At 42.2% G+C, this 20,303-nt stretch overlaps 1 protein-coding gene across 2 annotated transcripts; it reads right to left on the minus strand.

Annotated features, from left to right (window-relative positions):
• Positions 1-6,418: 6,418 nt before the first annotated feature.
• NAAA (N-acylethanolamine acid amidase) lies at positions 6,419-19,425 on the minus strand. 2 transcript variants are annotated; one of them, XM_075501310.1, is made up of 11 exons: positions 19,166-19,424; positions 18,295-18,459; positions 16,293-16,419; positions 15,422-15,512; positions 12,354-12,430; positions 10,809-10,981; positions 9,870-9,932; positions 9,230-9,296; positions 8,648-8,676; positions 7,604-7,689; positions 6,419-6,768 (listed from the first exon to the last, which is right to left on the minus strand). In XM_075501310.1, exons 1-10 carry the CDS (start codon positions 19,345-19,347, stop codon positions 7,614-7,616), a joined length of 1,050 nt encoding a protein of 349 aa, XP_075357425.1. In that variant the 5' UTR covers positions 19,348-19,424; the 3' UTR covers positions 6,419-6,768; positions 7,604-7,613. The 2 variants fall into 2 exon arrangements, 1 of the variants encoding a protein (XP_075357425.1); XR_012775703.1 differs by lacking the exon at positions 8,648-8,676 and having other exon boundaries at positions 19,166-19,425.
• Positions 19,426-20,303: the final 878 nt, after the last annotated feature.

Genomic DNA, 20,303 nt, shown 5'->3' on the forward strand with positions numbered 1-20,303 from the left:
CGTGTAGGAAAAACAAAACTCCACGTACTACTGCCAAAGTGGTCCCAGGCTGTATCACATAAGAATTATACAGATTTTTATTCTAACCCAGAACCAGGGGAGGAGAAAGCTGAGAAAGGGAGGAAAGGAGATAAACACCTGTAAAAATGTTAAGCCTGGTGCTGGCGGGAGACCACAGCTCAAAGGATTTTGAAGGGTCAGGACAGTGTGACTACAGAGACACTTCTTCCCAGCAGAGGGAAAAGTCCTTCTCCTTTTCTCACTTCCCGCAATCCCTTTGCATCCTTCAATCTCTTTCCACCTAACCCACGTCTTTCCTCTCAAAATAGCTACGGATCTGCACAAACACTAATTGAAGGACACGTCCGGTGTTGTATAAGGTGCATGTGTGCAGTGTTTGCTCAGGAGGATGAGCCGTGCTAAGCAACATTTCAGCATAGAAAGTTTCTAAGGCAGATGAAATGCTGAAATTCTCTACCTTGCCCGGGATGCCGAATTGCACAGTGGCATCTTCACAATAACTGGGTGACGCAACAGGAGGATACGTAGCAATGCTCTCAACAAAATACCAGTCACTCTAGTTTTATTCTAACCACATTATTTCATATCAGTGTCAAAAATGGCCTGAAATCACTGCTGAATTATGCCCAGTTACATCCGGTACTTTATGGCCTTTGTGCTTAAATAATGCGGTATTCTGACAACTTTTCAGATTATTAACTACTCAAATGGACAATTGCACACAAAACTCGGAATCCCTAGCATTTAAGGCTCTTATTTGTAACCTCCTGTACAAGGCAAATCCCATTCCAGGAAAAACAAATTTTCAAGCTCAGAATTTCTCAGTATAGACTTATAACTCCCATCTGGCTATCCAAAGAAGAATTTCTATTCAACGGACACAAATCTGAAGATTTCAGCAAGTATTAGCTCTCCAGAAAAGGGCTGATATGAATGATTTGCTGTGTATCAAGAGCTTCCTTTACAAACAATCATCCCCAAGCACCTCCACGTACTGCATTCCGGTATAACCTGGCAGGGCAGACTGAAACAGCATGGCACAGGTTCCTTGCAGATGAAATGACACGAGAAGACACACTCCAGCTACTAATGGGAATTCAGTCCACAGGACCAGATTCAAGCCAGTCCCAAGAAAAAACCCTGAAACATGGTTAGTGTAGACAACTGTTCCTCCACACTGGAGGTCAACACAGTCTGCGTGCCTAGCCGTATAGGACCGGACTGCTTAGGAACCGGACAGTACCAGCTTCAAAGGAAGACGGATGCTTCAGCTTTTTGGAATAGGTGCCTTTAAAGGTACCTTTAAAAATGCAAACGTGAGGAAAAAAATCCTTTTTCAGGAACTAAAACACTTCCAGATCACTTTTAAAAAATGGAGAACAAATTTGAAGCAAGCACTCAAGTACAGAGTTAGGTACTTTGCTTGCTTAGGATGCGTTCAGGGGTACTGCCTATCTGTTTTGATAAAATGTGACCTTGGATTTGAGAGCACCTTTGGAGACGCAGAATAAAACTTTTCCTCATTTCCCTCCTTCCCCGCAAAACAAACAAGCATTTCTTATTTGGACAGCCCTACTTTAAACATAAATTTTGGCCATCCCTACCAAGGGATGGTCTAGTATTCCTGTGCCCTAGGAGCACCTGCAGACAGCAAGCACAAGCAACAGCACGTACCTATTTATCTTATCGTGAACCGTCTTGTCAACAGGTCTCTCCCAAGCAATTCCTGGAGCTGCCAACCTTTTCACTTCATTACCCTCAGATTTTTCTGAGGGCCACAGCCTGAGCAAAGGAGTGCACAGCAGGAAACCAGAGACTCCAGTGGAACCAAACCTGTTTCAAGGGTGAGAGGAGCGAGGAAGGAATAGAGCCAGTCCAACTGCTCAGCACTTCTGATCCTTCCTCATCCACCCAATGGTATGCACCCCTCCCCTTCCTAAAATCCTGTACCCAAGAAAAAGAAAAGGAATGGGGACCCATACAGACACAGCCTGGAAGATTTGATGAAGTTGAACAATGGTGTCATCTCAAATACAGGCTGTATTAAACAATCAGGTGAGACAAAATGATGCAGCTAGGAAACAGCCGGCTACAGCCTGCTGCTTTCTCACCTTGCTCTTGGCCACCATTGCCCTCCTGCAGAGATGTTTACATTTTCGCTGGTGCAGCTAGAAGGCCTCTAAAACAGGCTTTCCCCACGCCTTCGGAGAAGCTGCAATACATTCCTATGAGCTCTCCCGTGGTATATGCTGCTGCATAGAGCATCTGCTAGCAAACATGCATGCCAAGTAAAGCAAGGTGATAAAACCCGCTATATGCACTTACACCAGGGCAGAACTAAACCACCACCAAAAAAAGCATGGACTCGAGCACACATGGACATGGACAACTAACAGAACAACGAAGTTCAGTGCCTCAGTAGAAGACCGCAAACACATAGAAAAGATGCACGTTCCCTGTTCACCAGAGTTAGCGTTCTAAAGGCAGGAGAAACACGTAAACAGCCAGACTCCACATATACCTCCCAAGCCAATGCATAATGTACTTGTTTTTGCAACTCTTAAAACACAAGCTGGTGACTTATTTAATAATACCATATAATGCCACATAAAACTCATTAAAGGAAAACTTGCACAAATCCATTTGTGTCAACCACCCCAAAACAAGAACAAAAGCCCAGGTAAATTTCCTGGCTTACTGTAAATATTATTTTAAGTCCTTCAAAACCAAAGCAAGCGACAGCATTTTGAATCAAATCCTACACTGTCACATCACTGAGCTTGTCCACATTACAGATCTGTGCAGAATTTGGTGCTCCACCCATGTGAATCGAAGGCTTCCTGCAAAGAACACTGAAGCTAACACGAAGCTAAGTCCAAAACAACAGGGCTCCTAGGAGGGATGACACACTTCACGTATCACGTGCACAACTGAATCCCCACTAACTTGACAATTTTATAGACATTTGGACAACTGAGGGAAGAGAGGAGCAGAATCCAGAAGGCAATGAGAGGATACAACAGACTTACTGAAAGTTTACTAGAAAAAAACTGAAAAAGAGGGAAACAGAAATTTTAAGTTCTGCTAAAAGAAAAACAGCAACACTTTGTTTAAGAGCTACAGATGAATTAAAAAAAAAAAATTCAATTACTTCTCCCAAGAATAAAAATGCTAGCTAGCACTAGGGAAAGTCATGATCCTGCCTTGCCCTCCTAGAGTAAATACCTATGTATGTCCCACGTGTACATCAGGATTGGCATGTCTCGTAGCTGGAAACGAGATGGTGACATTTGTTTTATTTTACACATGCACTGACCTCTGCACCTGCGCAGTTACTGCAGTGCCAAAAAGGAGAATTTCGGATAGAAAACTCCCAACTGCAGTTTTATACAGCTTGACATATAAAAAGGACATTTCACCTCAAACTATGGGTGCCGAGTAACTACTTCTGAACACAAAACATTGTTACAGAGAAATAAAAAGAAAAATGCAACTTACCTTGCCACCAATTTCTAACTTTTGGATTTATTAAGATAAACACAATAGAAGCTCCTCACTTTCTAAATTTTTGTTCCTATTCAGTACCCAAAGTGATCGATAATCTCTGAAGTGATTTGCTTGATTAGAGACTCAGAAACTCCTCCTCAGACTCTAAATTATCAAGTAAGCTGTTCCCTTGGGCACGCAGCAGAAAGTGCCATGTCTTTCAGCACCTGCAGCACAGAGCGTGTGTGCCGTTCTGCAACAAGTGCAGACTTCGGTTTATTTACTGCACAGTTGTTTTGAGCAGCCTTAAGAATCCTCTCCCATGTGATGCTTAAGAACGGCTACAGATCTGAAGTGGATTAGGATTACTGAAGAGGATTATGAATGAGAAATACAGTATGTTGGCCTCTCTCATCTTAAGAGTCAGCTCTTACATGCTTTCAAGTTGCCTTTTGCTAAATGCAAACTTCTGAAAGAAAAAGAATTAAAGGTTTCACCCATTCCCTATGTTGGGCTGAAAAATCTTTTGGGCTTTGTAGCTAGGGAATCTTGTACTGCAGAAACAAAAGGATGGAAGAAGCAAGGATAATGTATTTAACTTAGTTCTATTTAATTACTTAACAATTCTAAGTCATGAATCTGACTGGGCTTGAGAAAGCAGAAAAGCTATTTTACTTCCCAGTCTCTAAAAAGTGGACACACAAAGCAGATGAAATCACAAACAGAAGGACGATCAACAAGCAATTCAAACAACTACAAATGATTCTCCTTTTTTAAAAGCCAAACAAGATCTCACAAAACACCCAAACCCTCCAAAAACAATCAGCGCTACATTTTAATGTTTCCAGCATTGTTAAGATGCTTTTATTTAAAGTATTAACAATCCTGTCTCTCGGTATTTTTATCAAATTTCAATTCTTACATGAAAGCAGCTCAACACATTTCACAGGTTAAATCATCTAGTTTGGGAGACATGTCATTTACCACTTTCTCAGTGTTTATATTTTTAGCATGTCATTAAACTAAGACCAGAAAGTTAGAGATCCTTCCAGTTAGCAAAAAAAACCCACAACAGTATGCAAGCTGGCATATGGGCTTTATTTTGTTGGCAATCAGGATGTCTGAACATTTATAAACAGATCAAATGCAAGGCTTTTTTTAAGAAAATAAAAGAACAAAAGCAAAGAAAATTAGACTTTTTCAAATCTAGTTTCCTTTCATGTTTAAAACTCAAAAAAACCCCCACATTTCAATAATCTGCTCTGTGCCTGGGCCTGAGCAAGTTCTGAACAGCTCATGAGACATGAACAGGACAAGAGCAGACAACTGTTTCATGAATATGCATGGCTACCAAATAATTATACACTCCCGATCTGTTTGTACACATTGAAACAAATACATTTGATGAAATTTATATACCACTGTGAATCTGGGCACACCACTGCTAGAAGATAATCAGCCTAATACTGCTGAGGTCAAGAAAACTATGCAAAATTACACCTGTAAGGATCCTTTTGTCTTTACTTGTGGGTGCCTGTTACATAAAAAAAACCTGCTGGGATCAGGAGTCAGTGCCTGCTCTGAATTGAAGCAATGTCGTTCTGAAATCTCAACGATATCGTGACCGCTGTTATTTACATCTTCCTCCAGGAACTCTCTGTTTTTCAAATTTATTTTTCTGGCATATGACTGCTAACATCAGTGTACAAACTGGGTCAAGGCAAAGCTTGCAGCGCATTTATGCAGGCAGAAGTAGAGGATGCAGGTAAGTAGGTTATGACACTTAGCCAGACTCAGCGCAAGGAGATAAAGGGCCCACATCTCCAGAAAGCTGTCTCGGGAACAGTTTGCATAACCCATGCACAAATACTGCCCGCGACATTGTGCATATAGGGAATGCTCTAACCTAACATTCTGAGCATACCTTCTTCTCCAACATAAAATTCTCAGTGGCATTAGCAGGAATTTTGTCCAGTGAAGAATGGGACCTCTAAGCTTTATGTGAAGGTATCCACTGGTCTTGACTCTTTAAATCCTTCTGTATTTCTGGGGTGCTCCCCAGAAGTGCCTCAATTCAATATGCAGTCACAGCACAACCCCACAAACAAACCAAGAAACCCCTCTACACTATAGAAATTAGTTGTAAACTTTCTGTTGAAAGCAACTTTCAAATATGTAAAAGCAAAACCATGCTTTTTCTAACCTCACTGCTATCCCAGCACAAGCTTCTCCCATCTATTGGGGGGAAAAGCCTGTACTAGCACACCTCCTAAAACAGCTCCCAATTTCTGATGAATAAAGCACCGTGGTGTACAGCTGTGCATGCAGTAGTCAGACACTGGAACAGGCTTCCTTGAGAGGCTGTTGATGGCCCAAGCCTGGCCGTGTTCAAGAGGCATTTGGACAATGCCCTTACTAACACACTTTTTGTCAGCCCTGAAGTGGTCAGGCAATTGGACTAGGAAGGAACCTACAGTGCTCACCAACTGAAATATTCTATTCTATACTCTGTCACCTTTCATAAGCCTACTAAAAACAGCTGAAGAGCCTGTGCACCAGAGACTCACAGCTGAAGGGGAGAGAGACTGCCTGCAGTGGAATTCACACTATGAAAAGTCACATTCCTTTGCACTGACACAGTAATTTTTGCGTTGAGAAAGGTCCCACAGAGCATGTCAGGAGAGGACAGCCAAACTGATGCAGCTCAACAAAGGCTTAAACAGTACCAGGACCTGTGGCGACCCTGTTCTGCAATTATAATAGGGTTCTGCAGAGCTCTGTTTGGGCTGCCCGCTCCTCCAGTCCAGTTATCTCTGGGCATAGCATCTGACCCCGTTAGGCTCATGATCACAAGCCCCTCACAGCTCAGGGAAAAGCACGATGACATTAGGGATAACACCACAGGTCTTCATAAATCAAGCAGCTGCATATTTTTATTTCCTTATATTCAGACCTACAGGCCACACAAAACACATGAAATTTTTTTATTAGTCAGCACATAAGTACATTCAAGTTGCACAACTCTTTACAAAAACAGTAAAAGCAATTTTTAGCCATCAACATCTGCTAGAACAGCAATGTAATTACAGTAAAATCAAACTTCCATTACAGTTAATTAACAGTACCATCTGCAACACTTAAAATAATTAACAAGTCATTATTTCCTGAATGGTTCACATAATTAATAAGCCAAAACACCTGTACTGCTGGTGAGAGTGATTTTAAAAGCATGTGCCAGTCTTGGAAAGCTTCAGCTTTTCACTAGTCTGTTGAAATAAAAACATAGATAAATAGATAAATAAGAGAGCACAGGTTTGTACAGAGCTAAGAAAGAAACAAACTCTTCAGAATCTCCAAAAGAAAGGAATTGCTCTTGCAAAATCAAATGTCCAAGTTAACTGCTACAAATGTAATACTAATAAGAGTTTAAAAACCTATTCAAACTGGAATGCAGCTTCTTGTGCTCCTGGCAAGACCAGGCAACCAGAGTTTCTTGGAATAGAAATAAATGTAACTTAGTATCTTTCTCTGAACACATTAAAGCTACCATGTGAGGCACCTTCTGAGTTCAAGCACTTAGACTTTTTCCTGCAAGTTCACAAGACAACACCCTCAAAGGATGTTAATGTTCCATCACCTGTGAACAGCTGTCACAAATTAAGCTTGATCTTTCTTGGTGCCAAGTGCACCAACCCCTCCTGCTGGGATTCAGTTCACTCTGGCAGGGCTTCCTGTCGTAATCAACAACCTGGAGACATGTGAAACGTATCGCAGCAGTGGGACTGGTAAAAATAACAGCTAAAACGTTCACAGAGGGAACCTCTACCTTTAGGTCTCAACACCACCCACGCCTTCCTCTCTGATAAAGCACTTTTCCTAAGATAATCTCCAAGGGTTTTGCAAAGAAAGTCAATACCTAACTCTATCTCTAAAACAACACGGGAAGGTATTTACCCAAGGTCAATAAGCAAACCAAGGGGAGAAGCAGGAATTCAGACTAGGTCACCTGAGTGCCACTGCAGTGCTTTGTCCCTCAGTGACTCTTCAGCTGAAATTTTTTTTTCAGTACAAGTAGCTAGGAGTACCAGCGTGCTACTTACACCTCTTCACTTCACAGTTCTGATCCATGTCTGGTACTTATCTGGAAGTGCAGCGCTCATTACTGTGGTATACACTGTGTTACTGGTAGGGAAAGAGGAAAAGAGTGAGTGACATTCCAAAGGCAAGAAAATTAATTTATACAACTAGCAAAGCAGCAGAACAAATTTTAGTGGAAACAAACATTCTGCTTAGGTACAGAAAGGTTTGAAAAAGTGGGAAAGAGACTGATAAAAATGAAGGCTGCTGGCACAAATTTTTAGTATTTTTTTCCCCAGTTAGTACAGCAAAGGAACAACTGTATTTCAACATCCATTTGATCACTGTATTAAAAAAAAATCAGTATTGCTAATCTTAGCAGTCGCACAGATATAATCTTCTCCTTTCCGTATTTCCTCACATTTATAAGATAGAGGAGAGGAAGTCCTGGTATTAACTTTGAAGAAGCCATTGCCAAGCTCTAATGTGAATGACTGATCCAGAGAATATACTGAGCTCTGTATAAAACAAAACAGGATAACCTGCAAAGGTGCAATTTGTGGAACAATGCAGAACAATCATGGTATACAGAAATCAATTTCTCTTAAAAATCCAGTAAATGGTACCTAAAAGCTATGTCCCCATTTACTATTTTTTTTTCCTTTGTAGACATCAAGCAGAGCTACATCAGAAACTCCAGACACAGCCATTTGCAGTGTTAACACAAATCCAAAAGTTCCAAAAGCAAAAGGCACAAATGACTCGGCAGAAAGTCCAGCTGCTCCTCTAAGCAGTCATTTGTTTCACTACTACAGAGGAACTTCCCATGACCAGACTGAGCCTAACAAAGTATAGTTTCTTGGCTAAAGTGGTAGACAAAAGAGGAAGAGTGCTGTGGAAGTGCCAATAGAGTGCCACACGCACAAGCAGAAATCTAAGCTGGGAAACCACAAGATACTCAGATGCACGCATAGGAAAATCCTCAGGAAGTTTGTGATTGACTTTTAAGTGGCCTGAGGCATGGCAGGATGCACTGATTAACATCTCTGAATCTAATACTTACTTGTTTAAGACTGGCTTCACTGACAACACCTGTACAGAAAGTTTGAAGAGTTGTCATTTTGGTAAATGAAGAGGGAATTAAAAGGCTATTTAGAAACAGCAGTAGGATGAAGTTATGCAAATGCATAATGCAAAGTCAAGGATTTCTCTTGCTGGTTTTTTTTTTTTAAACATCAGATCATTTTACAAAAATATTTTTAAAAAGCCCTCTGAAATATGCAACATTTAAGTTCTCAAAAACTGGTAAATATCACTCATGCCTAACACTTTATCTGCCTGCTGTAATATTTATAATTGTGCTTGAAATAAGGAACTGCACAAAGATGATGGCGGTGGGATTCACCTCTTGCACTTTCCCCTTGGATTGGCAGACTATTACGAAATGCCTATGCAAGGGAGTTCAGAAACATCTTAACCAACAGACTTAGCAGTCTTAAAACTCTCCAGACACGGTTGTGCAGTACACCTTTTTCACCATGCCTTCCCTGCACAGCTTTTAAATCCCTGACAAAAATGCAACCGCACTTCTGCTTTCAAAAAGACTTTTGAGTCAAAGTCACAATGCAGAATTTAAAAGAAATACCTTAAAGAGCGTATCAAAATTGATGTGCTGCTGTCCAGTAGCATTGAGAGCCTTGATGGCTGGTGTTCTGCAGGAAAACAACACAGTATCATTAAACACACTTTGGTGTTCCAAAGGCTACAAAGCACCAATGTGAAAAATTTCTCACCTAAGGCCTTTACACTGAAATGCTTGCTGTGGCCTAAAATAATCCAGAGTGCTGTGTGACTGAGTCCAGTCTCACATTGCTGAAGCTACTCCATTACTACACCACTGAGTACAGACCAACAGCTTTTTGTGTACTACACAGCCTAAAGATTCTATGTCTGCGAGCACCTTCCTAATGCCATCAAATACTTTTTCACTGTAAATCTAAATCCTGTAACTTTTACTAAACTTTGCTTTATAAAGAAATGTTTGGTACATGCCTTATCCTTGCAATTTCTCATCTTTTATGCCATTCCATGCCACACAGACTTTGCTCTGGCATATGCAAATATTGCTCCTTACCCTATCTGTCCCCTTTTGAGTGGCATTACAGAAACTGAACAAGCTGCCTGCTCAACGAGCCAACACCCGCTCAGAGAAGAAAACACCCAAGTCTCTGAGCTTTTTCAAAAGAAAAGCGTTATCTCACCACAGAGCTCCAAACTAAATTTACCTTCGATCATCAAACGGAGGAGGGGTAGTCCAATGGTCATAGTTTGTCTCCACACGAAACCACCTATAACACAACACACAAACATAAAAGCAACAAAAAGGCTAATCAGCAGGTAATGAATAAAGGCCAAGAATCAGTATCTCTGTATTGCCAAAACGAAAAAAACCTCCCTCAAAAGTCTTTTTCCTGTGTCTCTTGCAAGCCTGAGGGATCCTATGTTGATTCACATAGCAGCCTTTACCATAAACTACTCAACACAAATGAAAAAGGAGCAGCCCCTCAACTCCTGCTGGCAACAGTGACAAAACTACTCCTGACTACAATAAAAGCAAGATCAGACCTTTAAAGAGATGATCAGAGAAAAGATTATGGGTATGCGTACGATGCAGCCTGCAGCATTCAGTTTGGAGTACACGGAGCCAACAGGCCATCTGGCTGTTGCCAAGCCAGTATTTACTGGCTGACTGTAGTCATTAAGTGCCCTTTTTCACCGCAGGGCAAATATTTAGGATCTCCTTCATACGTTAGGCTACTGATTTCACAAAACTGATAGGAACAGTTATTTTTGAGCCTTCGACCTTTCTACCACTCTGGGTCACAACTAATTTGGCAGTGCTGAATTTACTGGTGCAATACTTGGCAGACAGACAGGAAAAGCCCTCAAGTCTTGTCTTGTTTGGAATCTGGCTAAAAAATAAACACATACAGATGCTTTTTCCACCCTTGACCTGCTGGACTGCCCCAACCTGACAAGGTGGTGTGATTCCTTCTCAAAGAGAAGGGACTGGTGTTCCTTTCAGAGGCTTTCAAGCTTTCCCTGTCCAGCTGTAAGCATTAGTAAGAGATGAGCCTGGGTCTCAAGAAAGTTATGTCTCTAACCCTACCTACCACTCAGGAGGGAATATGAAAAAACAAAATAAACCATTTTTTTCTACTTACGCTCCACCTAAAGGATCGAGAGGCCAGAGATCTGCTGGCCCTCTTCTATTCCTCGTTATAACCATGCCTTCTTTGGGCGATACACCTCCTACAATATAGTAAACTTCAGCAATGATGGGAATGCCCGCTAGTCTGAGAACAGCTGACTGAAAGTCCTCTGCTCTGCTCAGGGTCTAATGCAAAAAGGAGATCACAGTGAAACAAAGATCACAGAGCACGGTCAAGAACAAAAACGAGCACCAGGACATCTTAAAATGAAGAAAAGGTCCAGCTTTTTTGAAAATAGCAATTAACTGTAAAGTGCTACTTGAAAATATTTCCCTGAAAATAGTTTTCCAAACTGACTTGCATATGAACATGAAATGCGTATGACTAGTAAATGAACTCATTAATCCCAGCTTTGCAAATATTCAAAGAAAACAGTAAGTATACATACACATATATGTGTATGGTTAAAAGTGAAAAAAGCTGAAAAATCTGCCATTCAAAAAAGACAGAGGCATGTCCATACTCTGCAAATTCAATCCTCAGCAAAGTTTTTCAATGTGAATGATAGGATAGATGAAAGTGCATGAAAGGGGGAAAAAACCCCACTCCCCGTCTTCGTCTTGCCAGCGGTTTAAGAGGACTCAGGTAACCATGGTGAATAAGGCAGAGACCTTGCTGACAGCAAGCCTGGCTTTTCCTGCCATAAGCAGGTGACTAACTTAGCATAAACTGACAGTTCCACCGCAGCCAACAAAGCTACTATTTTCAGGCATAGGGCCACAACCTACCGAAGTACATCTTTAAAAATGAATGCTGTGCAGGAACTAAAAACAAATATGGAGAACATGCATCAAACAAAATTGATCAGAAAGATGGGGAAAGCCCTGGCGTACAATTAATTATTTCTGACAGCAACACTGCAGCTAGTAGTTTCGAGTCACAGCCTCAAGTCACATCTCAAACTCAAAAAATATGAACAATAAAGTCTCCAGTAGACATTCCAGTTCTGCAGGGAGTTCACCCACAAACCACATCATTCATGTTTACTGTAAATCATGAATCTGAGAAGCAGCAGACCTGTTTTATCTTAGTAGTACCCTAACACAATATTCATAAAATGTGCTATACAAAACACCAGTCTAACTCCTGCCGCTCACCAGTGAGCTCTGCATTTTTAATACGGTAACATACCAAACGTAGTGTAAAACAACCACTGGGTCAGATACTAACCATCTAAGAGTGCAGCTGCCTCAGTTTGTTGAATTACAAGTCACAGCTACCTGAAATACTCCCTAGGAAAGAAGTCTTTACACAGCTTCTCAAAGACTTTTGGCATTGATTAGAGATTGCCCCCCTGAAGGACTGGAATTGCCTCTCTCATATACATTGCTGGCAATTTAGGGACAATACCTATCCCCTCTAATGAAATGCAATTCATTTCTTATCAATTTATTGAATTTTCTGTGAAACTAAAAGTTGGAACATCAAATTTACCAGGAGTTTGTAAGTACAAATGACATTGCTGTGAAATATGAGAAAATTACTTGGTACACTTACATCTCGGACAAGCCAGCTGACAGGGTAATTCCGATTCAGAAAAGCAGCTATTGCATTTTCCCACCATCTACCACCCGCTGGAAAATAAAGGAAAATCACTATACGTGCATATTACATAGTACGCTCTGTGAAATCTATCCTCCTGCCTTCCCTTCTTCTCCATGTCCCGTCTCTAGCTCTGCAATCTTTCCCTCTACTGCATTACAAAAGATTGGTGCAATAAATTCCGTAATTCTCTGACTATACCACTATCATAAAACCACCAAAGTTAGGCAGCTTATACCAAACTGACAAAGCACACACCGTCTCAAAGTCATCGGAGCCTCTGTACCATCTTGAGCTTATCAACACCGTTTAGAACGCTGAATGCTTACAGTGCTCCTTTTCTTTTGTATTACTTTACTGATATCTATACATAAAATATGCAGGATGTGCTGCATTAAACAGGCTAACATACCCTGGCAAGCCCTCATTTTACAAAATTTGTCTGTCGAATGGTCAGCTTTCTGTATCATTAGATTTGGATATTGAAATACCACAGAAAGCTAAATCCTCAGTGAAAGAGGGCAGCTACGTATCAGCGTAAAAAGTCAACATTTCAGGAGAAGGGCTAACAAAGAGCATAACATTGAGCTTAAACTACAGGTAAAATATAAATAGACAACATAATCCCAACTGAAGTTCAACGAGGGCAGCTGGATTAACACCCCTGCTTTCCAGAATGCATCTCAGACCTGTAATGACAGGAGTGATCATTATCTTAGCTTTCTGGTGTCTTCTGAAAGGTACAATATTCCTGTGACCAGTGCCATAAGAGAGTGCCATAAAATGGCAGGGAGTCTGAGGTGCAGTGAACAATAAAGCAGACATGTTCAGCACTGTACAGAGAATATGCAGTATCTCTCAGAACTTGCCAGCACTAGCAATTTCAATCAAAAACTATCACATTCCTTTCAGTATTGATAACTTGCTAGCTGCTCAGTTTTTAAACCAATTTTATTCATACCTGAATGATAAACGATGAAGAGTCAAAGGTGACTGTAACAGGGACTAGCACTTTGTAACACATATTTCCAAAAGTATTGCAGGTCTATTCATATGATATAACAGTCTACATCTGTCAGCTCAAATATTAGCATTAATCACCTCATTATTCATCTTCCTGAAATATTACAACAGGAAGAATTACACAGAAATCATGAAACAGCTAAAAAAAGAGGTAGTGATAGCGTTAGGAGAACTAAGAAAAACAGAAGGGCAAGTTTATAATTATTCATATGCCAAAACCAGAAAAAGCCAGCAGAAACAATATGCTTGTCACTTGATAGACCTTCACCCTAATTTAAAGTCATCCCCCTTTCCAGCTATAGTTCACATGATGGTTTCCCTAAATTTTTAGTTCAGTTGTACAGTGACAGATAAAGCAGCAAGCAGTCAGCAGCAACTGATTTACAGGAGCACGGCATCTGTTGAGTGAATTACTATTGCCTGTAGTTAAAAAGTGACTGAAGTCGAGGCACACAGGTGGATGACAGCAGATCAGCTCCTGACGGACAAGAGGGGCCCATCACACACAAAAGTTTGCAGTACTTGATTCTCCATCAGAATCAGGAGAACAGAACGGGTTTGTGCATGGACGGAACCACCTCACTTGTGTCAGATGATCCTTATACTGAAAGTTGAGGCACACTGCTGAGAAACAGCAGGGAGAACAGGACGGCACTGGTTTTGTCCCCAAATTGTGCCTGTTCACAGACATAGGACTTTGGTCCTCAATATTTTCTAAATCGAGCCTTTTGCAAAGACTCGATACACTTAAGACTTTACTTCCAAGCTGATGCTAGTATGAACTGAAAGCAGTTTGCATCTCTCAGTATCAGCCCAGGACGCTCCAGTTTGGAAAGGATTAAATAACTACACTAGCATCAGAAGCAGGATCTTAAAAAAATTTGAGTGTAAACTATGGAAAGAATCTAGTGAATGCAATAAGGCAGTATTAACAAAGGAAACAGGAATCAAAAGGTGCACATGCTCCACAGCAGAATCTCTACTTGTAGAGATAATGAATACGTATATAGCGTATACAGCGACTAGTGTTTGCATAACGTAAACAAAAATTTCAAAACCAAAAGATTATCCAATTAAAAGAAAAGATTCAAAAGAAAAGAAAAATTGGTTACCACAATCACAAGTGAAAAATAAACATTTATTGTAAATGTTGGTTCCAATTCAGACTACATTGTTTCCAGTTCTAACAAACAGCTAATAAAAGAACAGAAAAAAAGTCTCTGCTTCTTAAAAAGAAAAGAAAAAAGAAAAGACAAGAAAAAAGAGGGGGGAAGGGATGGAAGAGGTAAACCCAAGCTCTGAGTTGGACATAACTTATCAGTATCTGTGAAACTGAAGCACTGATGGAAAAGGCAGTGACCCTTCCTCTACCTTCCTGGCTGTTACAAGCCCTTCTGTTGTCAAGCTTTAGTTCTCAGTAGTGACATCTCTCAACTTTCCTCTACTACCACATCTTTCCTCAGCTGCCTTTCCAGTATCTCCATGCATTCTCTGAAGCCCTGCTGCCTTTCCCCTAGATCTCTCACACTCTTATGCTTCTCTTCCCACCCTCTCTTTCAAGCTGCCTTATGGGGACAGAGAAACATGGAATACAGAGGAAGGGACAGAGAACTAGGAAAGCAGCCATTTATTTGCTATACACGACTGCATCTTTTTCTCTCAACCCCTACTCTGCCATCTCCAATCGTGTCTCTTGAAAAGACCACATGAATTGGTCTCCGAGGGCTTTCCCCAAGGTTCTCTGTGTCCTTTGACACTTTTCAAGCTCGGATGACACCGTGCTGACAAACAAAGGCCTTTCTCCTATGCAGCAGCCAAAAACTGGCAGCATGTGTGCTTTCACCCCCTGAGGGCCAGAGAAGTCATTAGATTTCAGCTCCTTCCCGACACCCTTAATCGTATTTTTCCCTCTGAGAGAACGTGAGAGAAGGGCCAGAGCACGCAACAATCAACTGAAATAGTGTACATCACGTCAAGTGTGGGAGAGAGATTTATTTTACCTCGTTCATCACCGGAGATCGTGAACTTGTGTGGACTTTGTCCAGTCCATAAGCCTACGTAGCCAAGAAACGTGGTGCCTTGATATGCTATCTGAAACCAGGAAACAAGCAGTATTTTAGCATTCCGGAACAGAACGCTACTTACAAGTAGGCAACATTCTGAAGTGGCATCCTGTACTTTTTCCTGTGACTTTCATACATAAGTTGCTATAAACCACGTTGCTTTATATTACAGTAAAAACTTGCCAAGTAAATTATAAGAAGACTCTGAGGACCAAAATTCACTGTATTTAATTCCTTAATGATCACCGACTGCTGCAAAAGTTTTGCTCAAGTTAGTGAGTACCCAAGCAAGAAACAAAGAAAGAATTCTCCATTTGCAAAACAGACTAAGGAATATTAAGAAAATCACACTAACGAGGACTGCACCAGCAACTAGTTCATTTTGGGAAATTTTCATCCAAAACGCACACATTGGTCACAAAAATTAACAAGGCCTTAGAAAAAAGCCTTTGAATCAGTCCCTGCCAAAACTGATCTCTCAAAACTGATCTCCGTTCTCTAGTATTTTTCTTTCTTAATATCTCGACATTTCCTTCTTTCAACATCTCTTTCCAAATAACGATCTTGAGATATGAGATTATGCTGTTCTATTTGTTCCAGTTTATCACCATAAACTGAATGTCCAGAAAGCAAAGAAAACCAGCATTCATCCCACATTCCTAGAGAGTGACTGCGGTGCTCTAATAATCCAGTGAACTTGGGATGGGAACCATGTTCCTACACTAAATCCCACTGCCTAGACAGCTGTACGACTGTACCCCGTTCCTTCATGGAATACCACCCAGCCACATCAACCAGCAGATCGTACCTGCCCACTTTTTATAAACTGCACATCAATCGTAATCTTGCTTAATATATCAACAAAATCGTAATCCAGGTTCCGACCATGGTAAATGTTTCCTTTGTCATCCTGAGCAACAATACTAGTACAGAACCTTCAAAAACAAAAAGGAGAACGAATGATTTAAGAAAAAGCTATGACAATGTTTTCAGTATTATAGTTGAATTTGCTCAACATTTCAGGAGTAACTGAGTTGCTCTTCTGCAAAGTATTTTACTAATGTAAGCGTGCAAATAGGAGTTTGCATTATATCATTAACACAGGCTTCCCAACCTGAGAGAATAGTCTCATCCTATACTTTTTGATAAAATTTCTTACAAGTTTTAATTTCAAATTGGAAAAAAGAAAAAGGGGGGTCAGAATGGTTTGACTGAAGCTCTGCATAACTACACAACACTATGATGTCCTATATGACTTATGCACGATATCCATAAGGGAAAGTCCTTTCCCCCAGAGTCTAACATACAAAACTACAATACTTATCAGGTCCCACCTGGCTCAGAAAGCCCAAAGCCGCACTACTGTCCGCATCAGGGCAGATATTACAGACCAGGTATGAAACAGAATTTCCACTTGGGAAAAATGTCATTATTTTACTTCTTTTCTAAATCGAGATGAAAAGCTGACATGTAAAATTGTCCACAAAGTATCAGTCTGAAACTATCTGGGTTTCGTTTTGACAATTATAGATTATTTCATTTCAATTTGGACCCCATTTATATTTTTAATCACAACTAGATAAAAAGTTCAAACAAAGTCCTTTCAAACTGAAAACATGAGTTGTTGTTAAAGCATCAGCCATTTCAATAATAGTCTAACCTCTTTAGAACAGGAAGAGTGCTGAAATTCCTTTTTTAATAACAGTTTCAGCTTCATTGAAACAGGCTTTTTTATGAGGTATATTGAATTTGCAAGGAATTAAAAATGTATTTTCTCTGGAGGTATGAGTTTGTCATTCCAGTGATACATAGCACTGTCTTTCAAAACTGTAAAGGTAAAAAATTTTGCAGACAAGTTTTGCAGACAAGTAGTTTGTTCCCAGTTGATATTTTTTCTTTAGTATCGTTAGAGCTGAGAAACTTAACATTTCATGGGCCTTACCAGGGCTAAGAATGGTAAGTGTCCTCTGTGAAATACTAAAAAAGCTAGCATTTAAATTACTGTCTTATTGATTATTAATCCTTTTTTTTTAAAAAAAGGATCACTTCAACTGAACACCACACATTAAGAAAAATAATAATCAAAATGCGTACAAGTGGCTGTATGCACCTGTTTGGTTTTTTTAAACCTATATGGAGAAATATTTTTAGGACCCTCACGGGCAACGCCAAGAGTTTATTATTCTCCTGTACATGCTTCTACGGAAAAAAAAAGACAATGAAACTGAGTATTTTTTCCACAGAGGTTTTGTTTGATAAAGATATTATCAAACATAAAGATATTACATCCATTTTCCATTGCGCAAATCAAAAAAGCACATTATACAGTCATTGTGAACGTTCATCCAGAAAATGGTTTGGAAGCAACTTCATCTCAGATGAGTGGTTAAGATAATTAGATTGCAACTAATTCTTCTAGTTTCCTTTTTCTTGAAATATGACAATTTAAACGACGCAAGAGTACATTACGTGATCTTTGAAGATAAATGAAGCCAAATACTTTGAATAAATGGCCCTTCCTTAATAGCAGGAATTACTTTCATACTTTTATACATTTATACAGATATACATACACAAAAGCATTACAGCTACACGTTACCTTTATTAACAAATAAAAATACTGCTCTGCATTTCTTGTTCAATTCAGGATACAAACTGCCTAATAAGAATGAAACGTTCCAGCTGAACGTATGAAAAAGTGTGAGAATGAACAGTGCAAATCATCTGCCACGTGCCTTCACCTCCCACGCTGAACTAAAATGAATCTCTACATCCGTTTCTACCAGATTCTGTAAGAACCAGACACTTACGCAGTAGATTCATAGGCGAAGTTAAGCAGGACTCCATCTCCAAGACTTACTCCCAGTGCTTTGCACAGTCCCCGAATTTCCCCTGCGAAGGGTTGCGGCATAAAGAACTCCAGTTCTGCTGCTATCGGCCGAATAACTTCGTGGACCCATTTTGGTACACTTTCACTGCAAAACACACTCAAGGCATTAGCTGAGGAAGAGACAAAAAGATTTGCAACTTACATCCGTCAATCAAATACTCAAGGACTCTGCCACTTCTCTGATCAGCCTGTCCCAGCCGATGCTGACCAGCCATTAGCAGCCTATCCCGCGCTGTATCAGACATCCCTGCATCCCATCCCTCACCGAGTCTCATCGGCTTCTGCACACCCCCAAAGAAGCCTGCACAACCCCATCAAGCCATTCGGCACCGGCTTCCTACTTGTGAGATTTTTTTATCCCTACCAGGGATCTCCCCAGCCCGTCCTCTGACAGGTTCCTAAGCATACGGGGAATGCAGTAGTACTGGCTTAACACCCAAAAAACCCCTGAATTTTTGAGTTCAGAGAAGTTCAGCAGCCGTGCAGCATCCCTTCGCCCTCTTCGTTCAGGCCCCGCAGCAGCGGGTCTGGCGGGGGCACGACAAAGGCTCCGCGGCGCTGGGGTGAAGGGAAAGCGGGCCCTGGCCCAGCCCCGCTGCCGGCACAGCCGCGGGAGGAGCGGCGGGCACCGGGGCTGCCCCTCACGCCGCTCTACCGGGGGTGAAGGGCTGGCCTGCGGAGCGGCGGGCACGGCGCTGCCCCCTCGGCCCCAGCCGCGGCCATGTCACACCCCCGGAGCTGCCCCGTCCCGAGGAGGGGGCTGCCGCGCCCCGCCGCCGCCCCGCACTCACTCGATGACCCGCGCGACGGCGGCGCGCAGGAAGGCGGGATCGAAGTGCCGCAGCACCGGCAGCCAGCGCTCCTCGGCGGGGCTGTCCAGGCTCACGTTACACAGCAGCGGGGCCGCCGCGGGGGGAGCCGGGGCCGCCGCCGCCGCCCCGCACAGCAGCACCAGCAGCCCGCACAGCCGCATCGCGCTGGACGCGGCCGCCGGCGGGCACCCCGGCCCCAAAGCCTCCCCGCCCGCCGGGGGCGGCCCGAGGAGAAGGGCCGGGACATGGCGGCGGCCCAGGGCGCTGCGGGCGGGGACCGCCCTCCTCGCGCGCCCGCCCCGAGGCGTTAAGGGCCGGCCGCGCGCGGCCTAACGGCCGTCCTTCACCCTGCCCGGGGAACGTCGTCCCGTCACCTCAGAGAAAGCCAGGGGCCTGCCGCCGGGCGTTCGGTCGCTCCCGGCCCGGGAGGGCGAACGGCCCCCCGCCCGCAGAACCGCCCACGCCCCCAGCTGTCACTTCAGCAGTGGGACAGGTAGGACACGACAGACAGCGTAATGAAAATACAACGGAAAAAAAAAAAGGGGGGGGGGGAAAGCTGGGGGTGAACATGTATGTTTCATTTCCCCTGTGTTTCAGGAAATAGTTCAGAAAAGGCAGTCCCATAGTCTCATTTTTAAAAGTAGAGTAGAGGAGACAGCCACACACGTAATGGCAACCAGGCAAAACTCAGCTTGCTGAACCCCACTGCTAGGCTATAAACAAGGGGAGAAGGGAAGAGAGGAGACGAGGCACTAGTCCTCAACTCAAAGATGACAACACATTAATTGCCTCTCCCTTTCCACCTCACAAGTCATCATTTTTTGGATACATGCACATAAAGGGAAAAGTAGGATAAGGGGGGTTTAGACAAGAGCATATTGTATTCTCCATCTCATCCCCTTATGGTCGTCTCTTCAGCCCCTGCTCCACACTCCCTCTCCGCACCACTACAGCTCCTCTGCATCCATTCGCCTCTCCAGCTCCCAGCTACATATCCTGCACCTGCCCAGCTCATTGCTATCATTCCCAAGTAGCAATCCCTGCCCTTCCTTCAGCAGGAGCATTGACTTTGAATGTAACATTCAAAGTTGTAGAAAGTTTTACTATTTTCTTCTCC

This window comes from Mycteria americana, chromosome 4 (genome assembly GCF_035582795.1).
Source record: "Mycteria americana isolate JAX WOST 10 ecotype Jacksonville Zoo and Gardens chromosome 4, USCA_MyAme_1.0, whole genome shotgun sequence".
Classification (NCBI taxonomy): domain Eukaryota; kingdom Metazoa; phylum Chordata; class Aves; order Ciconiiformes; family Ciconiidae; genus Mycteria; species Mycteria americana.

Excerpts from the sequence above, each read along its gene's own strand:
- NAAA (XM_075501310.1), bottom strand. The coding sequence starts at position 19,347 with ATGCGGCTGTGCGGGCTGCTGGTGCTGCTGTGCGGGGCGGCGGCGGCG. Across the intron at positions 10,982-12,353 it reads TCAGCTGGCTTGTCCGAGAT|ACCCTGAGCAGAGCAGAGGA; the intron begins GTAAGTGTACCA and ends TTTTTGCATTAG. Across the intron at positions 9,297-9,869 it reads CCTCCGTTTGATGATCGAAG|AACACCAGCCATCAAGGCTC; the intron begins GTAAATTTAGTT and ends GTTTTCCTGCAG.